This window comes from Carcharodon carcharias, chromosome 15 (assembly GCF_017639515.1).
Source record: "Carcharodon carcharias isolate sCarCar2 chromosome 15, sCarCar2.pri, whole genome shotgun sequence".
NCBI classification, from domain to species: domain Eukaryota; kingdom Metazoa; phylum Chordata; class Chondrichthyes; order Lamniformes; family Lamnidae; genus Carcharodon; species Carcharodon carcharias.
The window spans coordinates 17,544,676-17,567,005 of record NC_054481.1 but is presented as its reverse complement, the minus strand read 5'-3'; the positions used below and the strand labels follow the sequence as shown (position 1 = coordinate 17,567,005).

Here is a 22,330-nt window from a genome sequence, read left to right as displayed (position 1 = left end):
ATCCAAATAAACCACATCCACTGGCTCCCCTATGCCTATTCTGCTAGTTACACCCTCAAAAAACTCCAACAGGTTTGTCAGACATGGTTTCCCTTTTAAAATCCATGTTGCCCCTGCCCACGCATATTATTTTCTAAGTGCCCAATATCACATCCTTTATAATAGATTCTAGCATTTTTTTCTACTACTGATGTCAGGCTAACAGGTCTGTAGTTCCCTGTTTTCTCTCTCCCTCCCTTCTTAAATAATTACATTTGCTACCTTCCAATCTGCAGGAACCATTCCAGAATCTTAAGCATCATGGAGAAGCCAGACTCTATTCATTTCCACCTTCTACATGGTAATTTGAATCAGGGTAAATATAAACTGCAACAACATAATACTTCTGAATGAAGCTGTACTAACAATCTGTCATATTCTCTTCTCAAAGGTTAACTTATTTTACTAAACTCTCATTATAAATTGATGGCCATTGAGTGAATTAGTTTGCTTCACATTTTAATACAGAGGAAAATATATTTCTAAGAGCTAGCAGCCTTGCCAACTAAATATTTTCAAGTTTTTTTTGATTGCACCCATATCAAATTCCTACATCTGGTATTTCAACAAAGGCGTTAGCCTGTTTATTTTAAATGGGTCAAGGATTTTTGTTAATGGAGAGAGGACTTTGAGACAAATATGTTGGCTTTGTATGATAACATCAGTCGCATTGATTCCCAGTTTTATACCTTCAGTGTAGAGTTGGCACTGCTAGCTTCATTATTATCATCAGTATTACGTTACAGCAGGAAGCTCCATGGCTACAAGGCGCAACACAGAAAGATTCCTCACTCCAGTAAAGTGGCAGCATGGCTTTGGGTAAAACTTACTGTGACTAATCGTCTGTAGCTCCACAGTTCTGGGGATTTTTTCCACAAAGTTGGGCGTGCAAGACTTCCTACTGACTTTCGACTTGAACAGGGTGTTCACTAACGTTGACTTTCCGAGTCCGCTTTCACCTGTATTAGGAGAGAAAGCAATACTTAAAGCAAAAGCAGCAGCATTTTCACTTTTCGATACAGTGCCAGAGAGTTTTAGCTTCTAAGAACAGAGCGACAAAAACAACAAAGAACTGCAAATGTTGATGGTCTGGTATCAACTGTGACTTTAAATATGACCAAGTACTTTCCAAGTTATTTATTCAGTAAGCGCAATCAATTCTTGTCTTACCGTAGTAACAACGCAAAGTCAGATTTTGTCCAAAGTACTTTCCAAAATCCATTTAACGAAATCTAGGGTTGCGTACAAAAATATTTGCAGATATCGATAAAAGCATTTCTCGGAGTTCCAACATCCTTGCCTCTGGGCCATTCCTACCATGAGCTATGTGCATACTGGAGATGCCCTGTTCATTTTGCCGGGCCCAGTGCTTCAGAATAGCCTGGCTGCATACTTTGAATTGCACAACCCTTGGAGGGCACCCCATTTATCATTGCCACTTACTCGCCGCAGGGATACAGAACAGGTGCACATCTCTGTCTTCCCCGATCTTGGTTTTGCCTTGGGTTGGGGGGGGTGGGGGGGGAGCGGGGAAGCAGAGGCGGAGGGAGACACCAAGTGGAATCTGTTTTTCCACTAAAAGGAAGTGTCTCCGAGTGAGCACCCCTGCCAACACTCAAGGCAAGAGGCCAGAATCAGGTTATACACTAGCTTTGGATTGACAGGAAATGATCTTTTCTATGGCGGCATCCACCAAGTGGAGAGAAGCAATTAGAAAAATAAAACTGGAGAAAAAGAAACTAAGTGGGCTGACAACTCGAGTCGCTGGATCAATTTCTACTTTGTGCTAAATGTGCTGGTCTCACCCGAGCACCAACAGTGGGCACTACACCATTGGTATCAGTGATCTGGAACAAGGAAGAGTCATTCAGTCAGCCACCCGACTCTACACCTCGCTCAAGGTTGAAGGACCTGCTGAAACACATACTCTTAGACTTCCACATGAAGATTGACTCCTCGTATGAGGAATGAGAGGGTGCCCAACCCCCACAGAACTGGACCCCCATCTGGAATGAACTTCCAGGGAAAAGGGGAAACAATTGGCTAAACTGAACTAAAATGGGAAACTAGATTTTTTATTATTATTCGCTCTTGGGAGGTGAACCTTTATTGTCCAAGCTGAATTATCCTCGGGCAATTGCGGCGAGCCACCTTCTTAAAATTCAACTGTTTTAGCACAATGTGGATACACACACAATTCAGTAGCCTTATTTTTTTTTAAAAATAAAATCACAGAAAATATTATATCATTGGAATTAAAAATACGATTGAAGTGGTCACTGAATATAAGACAGCCTTAAACACTTAGGGACCAGTAATTAATATTTGACCAGGAAATTGCTAACCCATTATCTATATTAAAGAGCAACATGTAATATTTAATTAACCCATTCTTTGCTATTATTTAGGCTAGGCATTTGGCAGTGACTGTTGAATTCATTTTGTCCCAACAGCATTTCTTGGGAGCTTCCGTCAGCTCAAGAATGAAAGTGAACCTTGTTGTATCACTATGGGAACCTACCTGACTCTTTCAGGGATTCCCGTATTTGTCTCTTAGCTGCTCCCTCTGTTCAAATCACATCGCTGCCACAATATAACATAATATAAGAAACTTGCAGTTAAGGTGCTAAATTTTGGAGAGGGTTCAAATGCTCACACAGTCTTAGTTATGTCAGAATGTGTAAAACAATCAGCGTCATTAATTCCTATTTGGGACAAAGTCTTTTCTTTATCTGCTTTCAACAAAGTACTAGCTCAGTCAGCCTATTGCAGCTTGACATTTAAACACAGCTGTTACCACTTCTCACTAACCATCAGTCCCTGACAGCACTGTCCTAATTCAACAAAAACTGGATCTTTTCTGTTCCACAAGAGCTGCCCCCATTTCTCAACTCCCCTCATAACATTATGTGTTCCCGTACTCACTGTTACTTTCAACCTTTACATACTTCTAGAGCAGAGCTTCCTTCCCCACCATCTTCACAGCTACGAGCTAAGAAAATTGAGGAGAAAAATTTTCACCCAGGGTGTGATGGGGATCTGGGGATCTCATTGCCTGAATGAGGCAGAAACCCTCACTGCATTAAAAAAAACACTTGCATATGCACTTGGTGTTCTAACCTACAGGCCTGCAGAACAAGAGCTGGAATCTGGGATTAGGCTGGATAGAACCTTTTCAGCTGGCACAGAGCTGAGAGGCCGAATGGCCTCCTGCTGCTCCATTAAAGGTCTATATTTCTGAAAATATGCAGAATGCGAGGCAATGCCAAACATCTGAATTTCTTTTCAAAATGTAACCCAAACTGAATATGAATTGATCTAGCCCACGAGGAGTCTTCTCTAAGATAAAAGCAAAAAAACTGCGGATGCTGGAAATCCGAAACAAAAATAAAAATAGCTGGAAAAACTCAGCAGGTCTGGCAGCACCTGCGGAGAGGAACACAGTTAACGTTTCGAGTCCGTATGACTCTTCAACAGAACTAGGTAAAAATAGAAAATAGGTGAAATATTTCCTCTCCACAGATGCTGCCAGACCTGCTGAGTTTTTGCAGGTATTTTTATTTTTGTTTAGTAGGAGTCTTCTATAATTCACTGCCATTCTTTCCCTTATGCAGTGGATTAGAGCTTCGCGTCCTTAATGTACACTTACAACGAAGACCTGAAGCTCCAACAAAATTGTTTTCAGCATGCCCTGTTGTTTTTTGCTTTACTACAACTTTTTACTACAACTGTTGATTAAGTAACTGTTAAATTTGCCCCCTGTAATTTATAGAGGAGCTGCCATGTCTCCTTTACCTAACCTTTGACCGGTTTCCAGATTGCCGATTTATTTTACTGAGGGTTCTGAGTTGTGAACCTCATCACAATCAGATTCCAGTCAAACTACTTGTTACTAGACACTTAAAGTGATTACTAAATCCATTCATCATAATGTGCCCTTCTGACTATATCACTGAAAAAGGCTCCATAAATCCCATCAAACATTTTTCAAGCAAATTAGTTCTTATTGGGTTGCAATATTGTGAACTGTACCGTAAGAGTAACAGAAGCTGACGTTACATCAATAGGTCCACTGTGTCAATGAAATGAACAGTGAGAGTATCACAAGAGTGGTAAATCATTATGTACGCCCATAATTCGCTGAACTTCTCAAGCCCTGTATTAGATTTGGTCGTGGAAAGGTCAGAGTTCTGGCAACATTTTTAATAGACAGCGTACATCAGACTCTTTTGTCTTGTGCTATTAGGAGCGTAGAAACCAACTGTGCTGCCCAGAAGAGCAAACCCAGTATGATCTATCCAAACTTCCTGCGAGATACTGCACAACCAGCGTGGGAACTGCCTCATAGGCATGAAAAAAAAACAAACCAAAAAAGGCCAAAGGCAAATTTGTCAATGACAGCATGGAGACTTCATACAATATTAAACAATGCCACTTTATATAATTCAGTCCACTGCATTGAAAAGCTCAGACTCGTTGCCAAGCACAACATAAAATATTCTATGCTACCTGTTCACTTATGTATGGAGGCTTAAATGAGAGTATGACACATAAAAATGGTTATAATTAATGTTCCAGTTACCTTTTGAACCAGGTTAAGGCATACTCTAGTGCTTTAATCAGCTGATATCCCTAGTTTTAACAGAAAGCATGCTGGAACATTCAGTACAATCGTGACTAAGCTGACAGCACTGACAGATCAGCCCGAGATCCTCGCTGAAATCTACCCTTTTATCGCAGACTTAAGTTCATTCTCTCAACCAGCAGTAGGTAGAATGGAATACAGAACTATAATATGCTTTTTAATAGACGTGTGTTGCGAGAAATGCATTTTTCTCCTGTTTACATTTTTAAAAAAAATCATGATCCTGACCAGCTTTCTTACACAAAGTGAATTTATTTAGACTGGGCTTGCTGAAACCTCAAATCTCAGTCTGCATGAGGATGCAGGAATGATGGACAGACTCGGAATTCATCAAACTGGCCAGATAATGAGAGTCACCACTCGCTGTAGGCAATTAGTAGGTCACCTCCGATATTTCAATCCAATTGGGGAGGCAGTGGCGTAGTGGTCTTGTCACTGGTTTGGTAATCTAAAGGCCCAGGGTAATGCTCTGGGGACCTGGGTTCAAATCCCACCATGGCAGATGGTGGAATTCAAATTCAGTAAATATCTGGAATTAAGAGTCTAATAACAACCATAAAACCATTGTTAATTGTTGTAAAAACCCAACTGGTTCACTAATAGCCTTTAGTGAAGGCAATCTGCCATCCTCACCTTGTCTGGTCTACATATGACTCCAGACCTGCAGCAATGTGGTTTACTCCTTTAAAAAAAAATGCCCTCTGAACAAGGGCAGTTAGGGATGGGCAATTACTGCTGGCCTAGCTAGCGGCACTCACATCCTGTGAATGAATAAAAACAATTACAGATGGCGGGTGCGACCAGGCAGGGGAGGTTAGAAGTGGTGGGCCCCGTTTAAAGGGCACCTGTCCAGATTCAAAATGTGAGCAGAATCAGCTCTGGGCATAGAGGTCTTCAGAGCTCTAACCTGTTGTGATAGGGCAGCCACACAGTTCACTGACACCTCCCTGGTCACTATACAGTCTGATTCAGAGACCCCCATTGGAGAAGCGTTCCTGGATCAGGATGCCCTGGATTTCCCTGCCATCCATGGTCAGTGTGTATCCACATGATTCCAATCTCAAGGTTGCCTTGATGTGCCTCTGTTTGATCCTCCTTGAGATATTCATCCTCTAACAAAGCAGCGCCTTCGTCCAGATCCACTCCTCTTTGGATGGCCATGCTGTACAAAGCACAGCAGACCACAACACTGCAGGAAAGCCTTGAGGGGGCTTACTGCGGGGCACACATCCAAGCAAAGCACCGGAACTACATCTCCAGGATGCTGATGGCCTACTCAGTGATGGCCCTTGGGCTGAGATGGGCAGTGGTTATTTTGCTCCTGTGCCTCACTTTTGCACTGGGGTCAGCAGCTATCGATTTACCAGTTAACCCTTTGCGCACCAGGAGCTATCCACAGGGGCTGTGTGGTGGAATGAACAGCTGCAATGCAGCACCGGTGAATATCTCAGAATGAATTCCTTCCACACACCTGAGGAAGCCCTTACAATGGTCGCACACCAACTGAAGGTTTAATGAGTGGAAGCTCTTCCTCTCAATGAGTTTTCTGATCTGAAATGACGGGGCTTTGATGAAAACACGAGTCCGGTCAATCACTTTCTGTGTCTGAGGGAATCCTGCCATTGGAGCAAACCCTGAACCTGACTGGCTGCATCTGTGCTGAAGGCAACAAAGTCCGATACCCTCAGAAACAGGGCATTCGTCACCTGGGATATGCAGATACTGACTGTGAGATCCTGCAGAGGTCAGCTTCTGAAGCTAGAAAGTTCACGGTCGCTTTAGTTGGACAGCTACTGACAAAGAGTGTCACCCGGAGCCATGGAGCACTAGGTTGTCCTCTGGGAGTTTGCACAACTCATCCACCATCTGCCTTGAGCCCTGCTGCTCAGGAAGCTGATCCTCTGGTGGTATACTCGATGTTACAGGTATCACCTTCTGGTCTCTCCTACCCCTGAACCAGCACCTCACGATCCATGGGCACAATATATAAATGCCTTTGTAGCTGAGGCTGCTACTCCTCCTCCCCACTGCTCCAGCCCACCTCTGAGCAGGTGGCCCCCATTATAAGAAACATCGTCGGGCACTTGTACCTCAGCTGTCAAACTTCCCTTGCACCTTTTTGAAAGAGACATTGTCCAAGGCCCTCCTCCCCCATCCGTCACCAATCCCAATCATACAGCTCTGCTTCAAGAATGGCAGCTTGAGTGGTGTGCATAACCTTTTGATTAATGATCCCTCCTTTTAGACGGATTTTTAAGAGCCTCCTGCTGTGCGGTTGCCTCAGTCTGCCTGGGTGTTGACACAGCATGGAGCCTGTGCACCTCTGGTAAAGCCTAAACTCTTAACTAAACTACCTCCCAACTTGCCTCTGCAGCGAGCTTAATTGCCACCCGGTGCTAATGGGTGGGTGGGCCAGTCTACCCAAGGAGCCACCTCCATAAGAAATCGCACTATGCCGGCTTCACATCGGGCATTGGGCACTGCGAATTTGGCAACTCTCCCACCCTCCAGCCCGCCTCTGCCTCCTTATCGAAACCCAGCTCGTTATTTCTGGTGTGTGGGGCCTATTTAAAAACGTTCACTCGCGCCAGACAGAAGAAATAATTTTTACGCCGTAATACCTGGCATCAGGAACAGTTGGCACGTGCACTCGGCCCACACCATGGTTACCGGCACCTGGTAACTGGTTCCTATGCCTCTTTCCGGTCGGTGAGCAGCAGGAGCGTCGGGTAACGTTTCAAAAAAGTTGCTTTAAAAACCCTGAGGACCACCAAGAACCGTGTCCAAATGGTCTTATTTCCTTGTGCCTTTGTGGGGGAGCTAAAGTTTGAAAAGTTTTGGGCAGCGAGTTCTGGAGCTGTCACCACCACCACCTCGAGGGCAATTAGGGATGGGCAACAAATGCTGGCCTAGCCAGCGACATCCTGTGAAAGAATAAATTTTAAAGAAGGCTTTATGGAGCAAATCCCTGCACAGCCCGACTAGTTCAGGTCATGGTTGATGGAACTCCTAATTGGGTAATCGTTTCTTATTTAATATCTTATTTAAGGTGGTAAATAAATTGAACTGAATTAACTGATCAAGAAACTTTTGAACAAGGTAGCTTTGGCACAGTTCTTTTGGCAGATATGATTTGCTGCAATAGGAAATGTTGTAGCTGACACATTCGTTGGCAGTCACGTGGATTTTGCATCTAGGGAACCAGCTATTGTTTCGGGCACTGCTGCTATTGGCTTTGGCATTTTTCCCCTTACTCTGCCATGGCTTTGCTATCCAAGCCTTCATTTTCAGGCATATTTTTAGGGTGGAGCATGCACTAGTTCAACACTGTAACTCCTCTCAGTCACTGCATCTGCGCATGTGCAGGAGGCGCTCCCCCTAGTGTTGCAGCACTAATAAACACAGCCGAATTATTACTCCAGCAGCACTGCCACCTGCATCTATCCTCCTCGCACACTACAGTGATACCCAACTTTCTGAAAACCTCGGTGATTACATAGCATTCACAGCAGAGAGACAGGCCATTCTGTTCTGTCCAACACATCTATCCCAGTGTTTATGCTCCACTCAAGCCTCCTCTTAGCTTAATTACACCAGGGTGGGTTGAAATAAGAGAATATCACAAACCAGAATAACACCGTGCAAGTACCATTTAAACAAGGGTCAAGCAAGTTGTATCAAAACCCTATTGCGGACAGATTATTTAAGACATTCTTTGGGTGTTAAGGAGAGAAAAAAAAAACAACTCTGTGCAATTACACAAGGGCACCCCGTAAATAGACAATGGCTTTCTTCCACAATCTCTATAGAATGTTTGTGTGTGTTTGGGGGGGGTGGGGGGGGGGTGTAGTTTTACGATGAAAGAATTGGTAACATGAAAGCAAGTCTGCCGTATGTGTACACTGAGGAATTCAAGGCTCTGAAGCTGACAGGGTCAGGAGGTCCAGAGCAGATTGGGGCCAGGTCACTGGAACAAAGTTAATGTGCATCAAACTAAGCACTCCACATTATTGCTTTGTACCATCTGAATTGTTTATATGTGCACAAACCTTGGGCATAATCTGGGGCTACATGTGGACACAGAGCTGCCTGTTAAAACTCAAATCAGCTGATTGGCTCACACTGTGGTGATAAAACTGTTAGGCTCTTAAACAAAAGTAGAAGTCTTTAGAGTATATGGACTGATGAGTTTTATCTAAATTACCATCAACAATAGCCTGATCAATCTTGATATCCTGCGAGATCCTGTATTAATATGTCTTTTTAAAGAAAACCCTAATACACAAATATCTCCATACTAAATAGTTAATGATTCTATGTCAGAAATAAAATGTTGAACAAACCCCTCATGCTTTCTCTGGAAGTTCGTGACACTTTCTGACCTTCTTACACTGTTGCCAGTTAATTGCCAGCCATCAATGTTTCTATCTCGCACTGATTAAACTTTCTTCAGGTTACCTGACAATTTGCTGTCCTTTAACATACTAAAAACAGTACACTGGAGTCAAAATGAATTGCTTTAAAAATACTTGCCTGACATTTGTCCTACAGTTCCCCTGAGGGAATAGATAACCAAATGTTGGATGTACTGCCAATGTGTTTACTACTCATTCAACAGTGTATCCCTCAACAAGTGTCATTTTTTTAAAAATCCATTTGTCTAGTCTTGTAAGTAGTGCATGTATCATGGAAAACATTTAACACACTGGACAACTTGCCTGCCATCTTAAACTAGAAGCATGATGGATCTCTTCCTCTGAGAGGCATTGAAACATGTGTTAGAGCTCTTTTGAGTGGCTGGCCATCAACAAGTGATTACAGCAGCTAATGCGTGTTAGCAGGACGAATGTAAACTCTTTTCATGTCGAGACATCTCTATGGCTCAAATCTTAGGAGGGATGGAATAATAATGAGCCATTCAGACCAGGAAGAAATCAGGTACTTTGAATGAAAACCTGTCATTGAATTTTGCCTTTACGGATTCATCCTTCAATCACTCTCTCCGTATACTTCAAGTGGCTTTCAAATTCAAATGTGTGTTCTGCCTGTGTTAAATGTAGGAAGAGGGGCCGCTTGGAGAATGCTATAAGACTGAAAGACATTGAAGAGTTTAGGGTTGTCATAAACTGCAAAAGCAAAGCTGTTAGGAGCTCATTAATGCTGAGACTTTCAAATAGGCTCCATGGTGGTTATTAATATTTATAATTTGTACAGAATCGGGCACCAGTTACCACTTGGGTTACTTCAGAGGGGATAAGGAACCTGGGCAGTAAATGTGCACATATGTAGCAAACTGAATCACTCAAACTGAAATAATATCGTGTTACATGATTTAAACTGAAATGAACCTCATGACTCAAAGGGAAGTCGCAGGAAACCACATGACTCAAAGTAATAGACTATCAGCAGACTAAAATTGAACGGATACCAGGGCAAATGAAACTGATAACATTGCTTATGCATCAAACTGTTGCGAAGTAATGGTTTATGCTGAGAAATAACTTACATGTCTCATGCCCTTAAGATTTGCTTGTTGTTGGTAAAATTAAATGGAACGGAAGTGTAGCACATAGCACTAATAGAACTGCACTGGAGATAGTGATATCAGGTTAAGGCTACTGACCCAACATCAAAACTACATTACCTCTGCCGAGTAAATACATTGTATAACATTCAGCAACACAAAGAGAATCTCACTTTCCTTTAGCAGACTGGTTAAAGACACAATGGCCCAGGTCTTCCAATCTTTGGATCATCGGACAAACCCCCGAAAGATGTGCTTCAGGACCCTGTGGAAATCCTGCTGCAATGATTCTGTGGGAATTGCCTGGGAAGTTTGAACTTCCGATGGGCAATTCCCTTGCTCTCCTGGACCCTCTGAGAAAGTCTCCAACTCTGACTTAAGAGTTGGAGACTTCAAACAGCTCTGACTGACTTAAACCAGCTTATATTTCAACTCTTTCTTGGACTCAAACTCAAGTTCTGTCGAAGGGTCATGAGGACTCGAAACGTCAACTCTTTTCTTCTCTGCCGATGCTGCCAGACCTGCTGAGTTTTTCCAGATAATTCTGTTTTTGTTTTTGTTTTCTGACTGACTTACATGAATAGTTACCCAGGAAATGTTAGCGAGAAAATTCCTCGGTAACATATAACTGATGCCCCAACAACCCCCCGACTACTCCTCCTGACTGCCCCCCCAACATTCCCCCAACCTGACTAGCCCCCACCACCTGACTCCCCCCATCGACTAGACCCGGCTAGCCCCCACCACCTGACTCCCTACAACTCTGCCCCCCCCCCGACCTGACCAACCTAGCCCCAGCCTAACAACCCATCCTGACCCGACTACCCTCCCCAGCCCACCTGCCACTGACCTACCCTATCCACCTCACCCACCTACCATCCCTATCCACCTACTACCCTACCCAGCTGCCACCTCTACCCACTTTCCTCACCTGTCCTATCCATTTATTTACCTACACATTCGTCCATTCACTCATACACTCATTCTCTCACCCATTCATTCACTAACACACTGAAAAGCTCTTTCAGTGTATTGGCGAAGAGTTACCAGAATATGGCAGCTGGTGCCGTAAAAAGGGGGTGTTGCTCCTCATCCCTCCTAATGATCCAGCGCTACGATGAAGCGGTTCGATGGAAGACTGCCCAGCATTTCTGAAGAATCCAGGACCGGAAGACCGGCCAGAAGGGCGGAACAGAGTCATGGTGCAGAGGCGGCAATCTGGCGTTGACTGTCGCTCTTTGAATATTCAGGCCCGGAAGGAGGAGTGAGAAATTGGAGAAGCAGCAGATTAGAGGGTCAGATCAGAAATCAGCAGATCGGGCGAATTTATTAAATAGAAATGCTTTGTCACAAGGGCATGACAAATCTAATAAGCCTACTGCTGGCACGTGCTGGGAGTCCAGGAACAGGAATAGGCCATTCAGCCTCTCGAACCTGCTCTGCCGAATTCATATTGCAAAATTTTACATTCCCTCCTTAACTCCAATGGGCAAAATACAAATCGTGGCCTGGGAATGTGAAATTTTGGTGCTACTTTCACACCGCTTGGGTGGGAACTGGATACAGGCTTCTGCTACAATGCTCCCCATAACCACATCTCCCCTCCACCCCACCCCTACCATCCTATGCATATCAAATAGCATTGTCAAGGTTCGTATGCAAATATTACCCACTTGCCTGAGGTGCTGGTAGGTGACCACTTGGAATGTCACCAGGTAAGCGGGGAGCGGGGGGAGGTGATGGTGGTGGAGACAGAGGATTGGTGGAGAAAATCAGTGGGAAGGGAAAACAAAGTCAGAATAAATTTTTGTTTTATTTTTGTTTTAATACTCCGCTGCAGCAACATCAACCACAAGAAAATGCGTTGAGCCACAATGGAAAATAATTCAGATAGGTACTTAGTTTAGGGAAGATATGGCCTCGCCTGGGATTTGGTGACGATTTTGTGAAGATTTGGTGAAAATATAGTGAAGATATGGCCTCGTTTGTGGTGAGGTTGGGAGGATGAAGAGAGATTTGGTATATGAGTAACATGTACTGTATACTGAAGAGATAAGAAAGGCGTTGAGCAGAACACCAGCCTGAATTCAGTATAAGCGGTGGGCATGAAAACTTATTGGAGGCGAATTTTATATCAGACAAAATTTTATGATACTTCCAAAGGAAAAGCTTACATTTTGTTGACTACAATTTTAGCTGCCTGGTCTCTGAGCTCTTGAATTCTTGACCTAAACCTCCCTGCTCTCCTTTAAGATACTCCTTAAAACATCTCTCTTAAATCAAGCTTTTGGTCACCTTCCTTTCTCCATGTGACTTAGTGTTACCCCTTCAAGTGTCTTGGGTTAACGGTGCTACGTAAATGCAGGTTGAACAAATTTCCATGACCGAAGGATGCTTTAATGGGACGTTCCAAATTAGTTTGGAATCCAAAGTATTTCTAGGTTTGGAAACCAAAAGCCATGATTTTAGAAGGAATTGCCCTTTCTTGGCTAGCGCTTCCGAATAGCCATAGAGCTGATGTCAGGATGTATTCTAACCATGTTTCAATGCTAACAGTACAGCTCTCTTCTTACTTTACAGCTCTTGTTACATCAGATTGTTAATTAGAGCAGTAAAAGCGAATTGTACTGTAAAACATTAGCAACACATATATACTCTGTATGTTGACACTGCTGTTGCTCGATTCACAAACACTGCAAGTCTACCACCCACAATCTCCCAAATATTAGAAAATATTAAAATTCTGAATTTCTGACTGCCCTGCCAGGACCACCATGTTGCACGTGGGCAGACTGACAAAGTTACAGCTGCACATTGTAGTTGCCTGAACTCATTTTCCACTCTGTAGAACATCACAGTGGCAGCTTTTGAAAATGTGCTTAATGTATACTAAATCTCTCCCCCCTGCAAATTCTATAGTCATAAACCTTAGTTATAACATATTAACTTGATTCTGTGTCCTTGAAACCACATCAATAATTGTTCCTGACAGGGACATAAGTATTAAGTCTGCAGTAAACGCCCTCCTATAGACTTCCAACTATTAACAACTAAACAAGCCACTGCTGAATGAGACAGGGAGCCACCTTACTGGCACTTGTGATGTTTGGAGATGAAAATAATAAGTCAATTGTTTCTCATTATTGTGGCCCCTGGGGCACCTAAAGTCTGTTGCATCCTTTTCCATGACCACAGGTGTGTAGAGAGAGAAACCAAGACAGGGGAGAAGGAGAATTCTGGAAAACATTTAATTGTCAAAGTCATAGGGATGGGGCATTCCATGCCCCTTACTACCACTGCCTGCCAATACCTACCAAAAACCTGCCATTCTCAGTGTTAATATTTTTTTATTGACTCACAGTTCAAAGATTTTTTTGTGCAAGAGAGTTTCAGATTTCCACTGCCCTTTTCTGAATGACCTAGCCCTAATTTTCTTTTATCATGGAATGGGGGCATCATTTAAAGCCCATCCCTAATTGCCCTTGAGAACAGAGGGCATTTAAGAGTCAACCACATGGCTGTGGGTCTGGAATCACATGTAGGCCAGACCAGGTAAGGATGGCAGGTTTCCTTCCCTAAAGGACATTAGTGAACCAGATGGGTTTTTACGATGATTTTGACAATGGTTTTATGGTCATCGTTAAAACATTTAATTCCAGAATTCCATAATTTTTTATTGAATTCAAATTTCATCATCTGCCATGGTGGGATTTGAACACAGGTCCCCATAGCATTACCCTGGGTCTCTGCCTAGTCTAATGACAGTACCACTATGCTACCACCTCTCCCCCGATCACTTTAATGTTATGCCTCCCTGTACTGGACTCTCCAACAATGAAAATAGTTTCTGTCTATTCTGTCAACTTGCTTAGTCAGCTTAAAAACCCCAATTAGATAGCCCCTTTTTCTTCTCTATTCAAGAGAATACAAACCTCATTTTGCAACCTTTTAGCCCTAGTATCATTCTGGTGAACCTGTATTGCACCCCACCCGACACCTCCACAAAGGCCAATATATATCTTTCCTGAGGCAGGGTATCCAGAAATGAATGCAGTGTTTCAGATAGGTCCAATAAGAGCTCTGTGCAACCATATTATATTGCCTTACAATTCTCTTGAGATAAAGGGCGACATTTCATTCGTCTTTTGAAATTATAGTTTGTACCTGCCCACTAGGTTTTAAGTAATACTGGTCTCTGCACTCGGATCCCTAAATATCTCGGCCTGTCCACTGTTCCAAACTTCTTGCCATTTAGAAAATGCTCTATCTTTCTTGGGTTCAAAGTGGATGATGACCTTGCACTTTCTTGCATTGAACTCTAACTAACATAGTTTGGCCCACTCACAACTTTCTGCTCCCAGCTACACTATTTACTACACCGCCTTACTTAAGTGTTATGTCATCAACAAACTTAGGGCAGTAGCTCTCTGCTCCTTCATCAAAGTGTGATCAAAGCATAATCATTTTCATAATATTTTTCTGGTTTATTGTGAAGTAGGTTTATGGGGGTTAAGTATAGTTGGGTCTGTGTATGATGTAATTACATTTGAAGTCAAGTAGACTGCAAGTTTGAAATCATCAAAAGAAACTAGACGCTTGACATGCTAATGAGTAAACATGGATGCTGGCTTGGCATTTAAGGTGTGAAGGGAAATTGCATTTTTAGATTCAAGAAGAGATTTGGATTTCAAAGGGACCTTAGTCTGTTTACAACTAGTCAGATAAGCAAGACTAAGGAATGTGTTTATTTTTCCCAAAGGTTACTGACAATATATTGGCAACATGAAAGTTTTTATATTATGAGGAAGATGCAGTTGCAAAGGCAAATGGAACAATAGAAATTATATATTAAAAAGAAAGAAACATATATAAAGGACAATGAAAGGCTATGTGGCAGAAGGCCATGTAAGATTTAACATGAGTGTGTGAAGTAGCCTTAATGAAGCCTCCAGATTTGTGCATGAGTTTGCTATATAACAAAAATGAAGTTGGGGAAAAGCCATTTGGAATTCCACTGTCAATTGTGTTAATTTTTTGTTTCTGTTTTAAATCTAAAACCTATTTTGGACTGTTGCCTTAAAGGGAGTGTGACTGGGTATCAGGTTAATTAGGAATTTTAGCAGTTGTTATGGTAGTAAGTAATTGTAGTCTTATGTATGTGCTTGAAATCTTTTATATTTTGTTAATAAATATTTTAATTTAATTTTTAAAATCTCTAAAGGTCTTGGTGGACTTATTACTTCTGAATTCAGTGCACACATCTCAATGAATACAAGTTGCAAAACCATTGTCATAGTGCCACCAGGTTTCCCTCGTGGTTTTGATCCACCTGGTAGACATAAGCTGTCATGTTGTAACAAAAGTCATTCATAGATATAGTGAAAAGCTGCAACCCCAGTACAGGTCACTGGAGGACGCCACTCATCACATGCTGCAATTAATCCTGAATTTATACCTATTATCCCTACTCTCTCTTTGATTTCTGAGCCAATTCCCTATCCAACCCAACAGGTTAACTCCAATTGCATACACTGTCATATTTAGTAACAGTCTCTTATAAGGAATCTTGATGAATGGCTTCTGGAAGACCACATCAATAACATCCAGGTTTTATCAGTTGAATTTAAATTCCACTAACTGCTATGGTGGGATTTGAACCCTTGTCCCCAGAACATTACTCTGGGCTTCTGGTTTACTAGCCCAGTGACATTACCACTATGCCACCATCGCATAGTCAATAACATCCATTGGTACCCCTTTATCTACCATGTTAATTACCTCCAAAATATTCAATTAGCCTTGATAGGAATCACATTCTTTTGAAAATCCATACTTGGCTCTCTTTCTGTTCAGCTCATATTTGTCCAAATGCTCAGTCACTAATAACAAGTGCTTGTAACTTCCCCACAACTGACATTAAATTAACAGGCCTACAATCTCCTAGCTTATCTCTCTTAACCTTCTTAAATAATGAAGCTATAGTTTTCCAATCCAAGGAGGTATTTCCTGAATCTAGGGCACTTTGGAAGATCGTGACCATCGTTCCCTCTAAGGTGCGGACAATCCTCAAGGTAACACGCAGGCCAGCCACAAGTTGTCCCATTTTAGGAAACGGGGGAGTGTGGCTGTGCAAAAACATTCAAGAGGTGCAGTGTATTGAAATGAACAGCCTACACAGAGCAAACAAAAAAGAGAGGGAACATTGATCATGACTAATGTATCAGCAATTTTTTCACTTATCACTACCCTGAATGGAAACTGTTGGGATCTAAAGACTCATCTTTAGTTCCATTGGTTTTTCTATCACCATTTTTAGGAAATTTATATTGGGTGCAGTTCATTTCTCCCCATGATTTATTTTTAGTTCTCTTTGAGCCTCTGGTATTTTTTCCTCATCCCTTATTATCAAGGCCGATAAAGCTATTTAGTAAGTCTACCCTTTCCTGTTTTCCAATTACAATTGTCTCTCAGTAAGGGGCCTTAGGTACCCTCTGTCTCTTAATATAGAGTCTATCTGCATATCATTTGTTAGCAGTGTATAACATCTGTGGTGGAAATCAATATCTGTTGAAACAGTTGATGCAATTATGATTCCCAGAAAACCACTTATGTCCCCTGTCACATTCAACAGAAGCCCAGGAGCAAAAGTGGAGATAAGCACCATAAGTATTAACAACATGTCAGCAGCATACTCAACGATTGCAAACAAAGGTAAACTAGTTGAAAATAGTCATTTGATGAACAATGTTTCACATGGCATTACATAGAAACTAGGAGCAGGAGTAGGCCATTCGGCCCTTCGAGCCTGCTCCGCCATTCATTATGATCATGGCTGATCATCCAACTCAATAGCCTGCTCCTGCTTTCTCCCCTTACCCTTTGATCCCTTTCACCCCAAGAGCTATATCTAACTCCTTCTTGAAAACATACAATGTTTTGGTCTCAACTACTTTCTGTGGTAACGAATTCCACAGGCTCACCACTCTCTGGGTGAAGAAATTTCTCCTCATCTCAGTCCTAAATGGTCGACCCCATATCCTCAGACTGTGACCCCTGGTTCTGGACTCCCCCACCATCGGGAACATCCCTCCTGCATCTACCCTGTCTAGTCCTGTTAGAGTTTTATAGGTTTCTATGAGATCCCCACTCATTCTTCTGAACTCCAGCGAATATTATCCTAACAGACTCCATCTCTCCTCATATGTCAGTCCCACCATCCCAGGAATCAGTCGGGTAAACCTTTGCTGTACTCCCTCTATAGCAAGTACATCCTTCCTCAGATAAGGAGACCAAAACTGCACACAATATTCCAGGTGTGGTCTCACCAAGGCCCTGTACCATTGCAGCAAGATATCCCTGTTCCTGTACTTGAATCCTCTCACTATGAAGGCCAACATACCATTTGCCTTCTTTACCGCCTGCTGCACCTGCATGCTTACCTTCAGCAACTGATGTACCAGGACACCCAGGTCTCGTTGCACATTCCCCTCTCTCAATTTATAGCCATTCAGATAATAATCTGCCTTCCTGTTTTTGCTACCAAAATGGATAACCTTACATTTATCCACATTATACTGCATCTGCCATGCATTTGCCCACTCACTCAGAAATGATAGAAGCAGCAAGAACAGATAGCAAATCAGAGAAGATTTTCTTTTCATCAGCTTAGTGCCTGACATACAAGGAAAACTAACACTTGGATAATTGAGAAATCCACAGGTAGAGCTCCCGCTCACCCAAGTCCGAAGCCAAGGCTCAGGTAATTCCCATCACTGTTTAATCCAGGTCCTCACGTGAGGGGCTGATATTATGGACAAGAGGAAACCCTTCCATTGCATTCCTAGGAGTCCTGAATCACAAAGGACGCACCTTATTCACCACAGGCATTGGGGTTTGTTGGCCATTAGAAGACTTGCTTTCATATAGTGCCTTTCATGGCCTCAGGATGTCCCCAAAGTGCTTTACAATCAGTGAATACTTTTGAAGTGCAATCGCTGCTGTAATATTGGAAATATGAGGCGCATCATAGGGTTAAATTTTTCTGGTCCCACAGAGGTGGATTAGGAGGTGGGACTGGCAGTAGAGTTGGAAAATAGCAAACCGAGTAGTTTGCTAGGCCAGTTCAGAGGGTGGGTAAGAGTCAGCTTATTGCAGTGGGTCCGGAGTTGCATATAGACCAGACCAGGTAAGGATGGTAGATTTTCTTCCCCAATGGACATTAGTGAACCGGATGGGTTTTTACTACATCCCAGTAGTTTGATGGGGCTGGCAGCTTTGAAGGTGGGAGACACATAAAATCCAGCCTACCCTCCCGCCCCTAACCCCACCACAATTTTATCAGCGTGGGGCAGCCCCAACACCAGTGGTCAATTCAGGCCCTTAAGTGGGCAGCTAACCCACTGCTGTCAGGATTTAACCAACAGAGGGAGGGGCCCACGCCAAGCACCCAGCTTGGCAGGTTTCCCTGTGTGAGCTGGCAGTGGGCAGGGGGAGAGAGGGGTTGGGGGGAGGGGTGGGGGGCGGTGGTGGAGGATCCTCCTTAATGGGTCCCCTGGGCACATTGGAGAGCCCCCCTTCCCCCCCAAGTATAACCTCACACCCCTAGGTTCCCCTAACCCATGGCCTCTCAAACAGCTCCCCCCACCTCCCACCCTGCCTCCCCAAACAGCCTTGGCTTGGCACCCAGGGAGACCCTTAACACCTGCTGGGCTGGGTCCAGAACAGCTCATCTCCTCAAGCCCTGAGTGCAGTACTGGCAGTGGCCTCCACTCATGGTGGTGCTAGAGAGCTGCCGGCCTCCGATTGGCTGGCTTCTCTCTGCAGTGGGAATTTGTGATCAGAAGGGAGGTACTCCTGTGTCCAGCCTTTGACCATTAAATGGCTGCAGGGCAGCGATGTTCCCCTTGATGGGCTGCTCAACGACCTCTTTAGACAGGAGGGGGAGTACAGGGGTGATGGGAATCTGATGCCCTGTATAATTCAGCCCATGGTCTGACACTAGCTTTTTAATTCCATTTAATTGAATTCAAATTCCTTAGCTGGTGGGATTTGAACTCGTGTCCCTGGATCATTAGTGCTCCTCTAGATCATTAACCATCACCACTACACGTCAGAGGACAGTAACAAACCCTGCCAGTCAGTGAAAGTACTCAATCACTGAATGCTTGTGGCATCAAAGGCTTCAAACCCAAACTAGCAAAGACAGTTGAAGCAGTGTTAAAAATGCAGAAGGATTTACAAATTAACAGACAATATCACCATCTTAGCCATATAATTACATAAGGGTGAACCTAATTAGTATGTGTCTTTTCAGAGATGGCAAACCATCTTCCCATGTACAAAAAGAAAGCATTTCCTGGAAAGGGACTTCAGCCACATTGTGGCTATGAGACATACAGTGGCTTGGTAGCATAGTCAAGGTACTTTCTTAATCAAGTCTATCTGAAATTACAGGGTTTCCAATTTTTAACATTTTATGGATGTTAAATGCAGTAACTGGTCCATGCTTAAAGTTGCAGCCTTTGCTGATTCATTTTGAAGTATTATTAAGTATGGTACAAAACTTCCTCCTTTATTTTAAAAGTATTTGTTTCAAATTCCTTCACTGGATATGGGCATCGGTGACAAGGCCGGCATTTATTGTCCATCCCTAATTGCCCCTTCAAAGTTAGAAGTCAGCTGCCTTCTTGAATACAACTGAGTGGCTTACTGGACCATTTTAGAGCACAACGCAGTCAGCCACATTGCAGTGGGTTTGGAGTCACATATCGATCAGACTAGTTAAGGACAGCAGAACTCCTTCCCTGAAGGACATTAGCGAACCAGAGACAGCCTTTTTGTGACAATCCAGTGATTTGATAATCATCAACTTGAGGGGTGGGGCTGCGGGGAGTCAGTTAGCGAGATGTCTAGAGTGTCATGCAGAATGTTCAATCGCCATACCGGCTGTGGTAGTTCATGGAGACTCACCTTGGTCATGCTTGGTGCCGAGTAGCACTCCTCAAGCTACATAACCACTTGTCTTTCTCTCTCTCTCTCTCTAGCAGACCTCTTGAAGTGTGGTTAATTATTTTACCTATTACCTATATTTAGCATTTAATACACATGATGGGATTTGAATTCATGGGTAGAATTTTCCCCCCATTGGAGGGGGGGGGGGGGTTGTGTGGGGGCGGGCGCGAACCCAATCAGCGCCCCCGATCGGGTCCATGCCGCCATTCTACGTGGGCAGGCCAATTAAGGCCCGTCCAGTGTGACGCACTCCCAGAAGCGCTCAGCGCTCCCTGTGCGGACAGGGGGGATTCCTTAAGTCGGGGTCTGTGCTCGAAGGAGCGCAGGGAGGATAGTTTAAGTTTTAAAAAGCTAAATAAAGAAAGAAAAAAATTTAAGGCATGTCTCCTCATGTGACAGTGTCACATGAGCTGGGACATGTCAATGAATTTTTATAAAAATTTTTATTCAATTTATAAACACTTCATGGAACCTCATCCCGCCTGTGGATGAGGTTCCATGAAAAACGCGAAGGCCGCCCGGGTTCTTCGCCTGCCCGCCAACCTTAAGATTGGAGGGCAGCTCAGGTTATTGGTTTAATTAGTTCTTAAATGGCCTTAATAGGCCTTTGACAGTTTGGCGGGTGTGCAGCCGTCTTGGCTGTGTGCCCACAGAACTGAAAATCTAAATGGCGCGTGGTGACATCAGGACACCTGCCTGACATCACCACGCGTCATTTTAGGTGTCCGATGGGCAGGCCCTGCCCCCACTCACCGAGCCGAAAATTCTGGCCCATGTCTATGGCTTATTAGTCCAGCGCCATGTGTAATGAATTTTATCATTACAATAAAGCCGTTCTTTAATATTTATTTTTTGCTATTCTGCTTCAAACAATTCAATTTCTTAAAATATACTTGACTGCACTGAATTGTAAAAATGGATTTGAACTCTTAACTGAATTCTACAGAACTTTACCTTGCGATGGAACAGCATGGTACAACGTGTCAATCTTTCAATGTCAGTTTATCTATATATGACTGTACAATGACAGAACAGTCACAGCTGAGGGTTCTTACTACATAGCTTTGTCAGATGCACCAAGCAGACACAAGATCAATAATTTGCAAAATGTGCTAATGCCCCAAACAATATTATCACTGCTTTTCCACTCTTGCTTTTATTTTCAGGTTTATCTGCTTTAAAACTAAATATGATTTTTCCAAATAAATTCATCTTTGCAAATAGGATAGTTTGCAGTAGATTCTGCAAACTTACACAAGTTTAAACACTGGTCGTAAGTGAAGGACAGAGTGGACCAGTGGGGTGAGCAGCACTGGCAAAGATCAGTCTGCATCCTATTTGTACTTTGTCTGTGCACGTCTGAAGACACGCAGATTTGTAAAACCACAGAGGGTTCTAATAAACCAGTTAGTGGGAGCTTTTGAACATCAGCAATTAGATCTGAACAGAGGAAGCACAATCAAAGGCATGGGAAGAGGAATTGGGGATGATTAAAATAAAAGCTCATTAACAAGGAAAGATGGTACAAATATTATAACAAGCAACAGTAAGTAATAAAGCCCAAATCAGGGAGGAAAGCCATTTTTGGTACAGGTCCCATATGGTTTTTGTATAACTGATTCAACAGATGGATAGTGCGGTATTGGAAGCAAAAGTAATTCTTGACTCATCAGATAAGGTCACTAATGCATGCATGGGACCCAGTGTGTAATAGGATACACATCGCTCTGAAATGGATTTCCTTTTAATGTCAAACATTATATCAATTTAACGTGATTTCTTGTCACTAATATTTACACCAAAGGCAGCAACATTTTAAAAAAACAACGGGCTATTGAGTTAGAGAATGAGGATGAGAGGTTTGAGTGTAAACTAATTAGTCCATAATTACTTGATGCAGATTGCCATATGACCATATTTACAAAACTGTGCTTTAAAACTTACCCACAAGTGTTAATTTGCATAAAATGGCACTTTTACGCACTTATGTGCAGAAAATACAGGAAAAGTAGCAAAACATCTGACAAGAGACTGTTCTGGAACCTCAAAATAAAAATATGAATATAAATAAAATGTGAAGTGAAACTATTCAGCAAGTCTGCTTTCCTTCG

At 42.9% G+C, this 22,330-nt stretch overlaps 1 protein-coding gene across 7 annotated transcripts in view; it reads right to left on the bottom strand.

The window, feature by feature from the left end:
- Positions 1-22,330, bottom strand: part of LOC121288138 (neuronal-specific septin-3-like) — a 362,756-nt gene that overhangs the window by 68,554 nt on the left and 271,872 nt on the right. For all 7 annotated transcript variants that reach the window (XM_041206507.1, XM_041206508.1, XM_041206510.1 and 4 more), the window contains exon 3: positions 870-998. In XM_041206507.1, the coding sequence (XP_041062441.1) occupies positions 870-998 (129 nt within the window). The remainder of the gene's footprint in view (positions 1-869; positions 999-22,330) is intronic.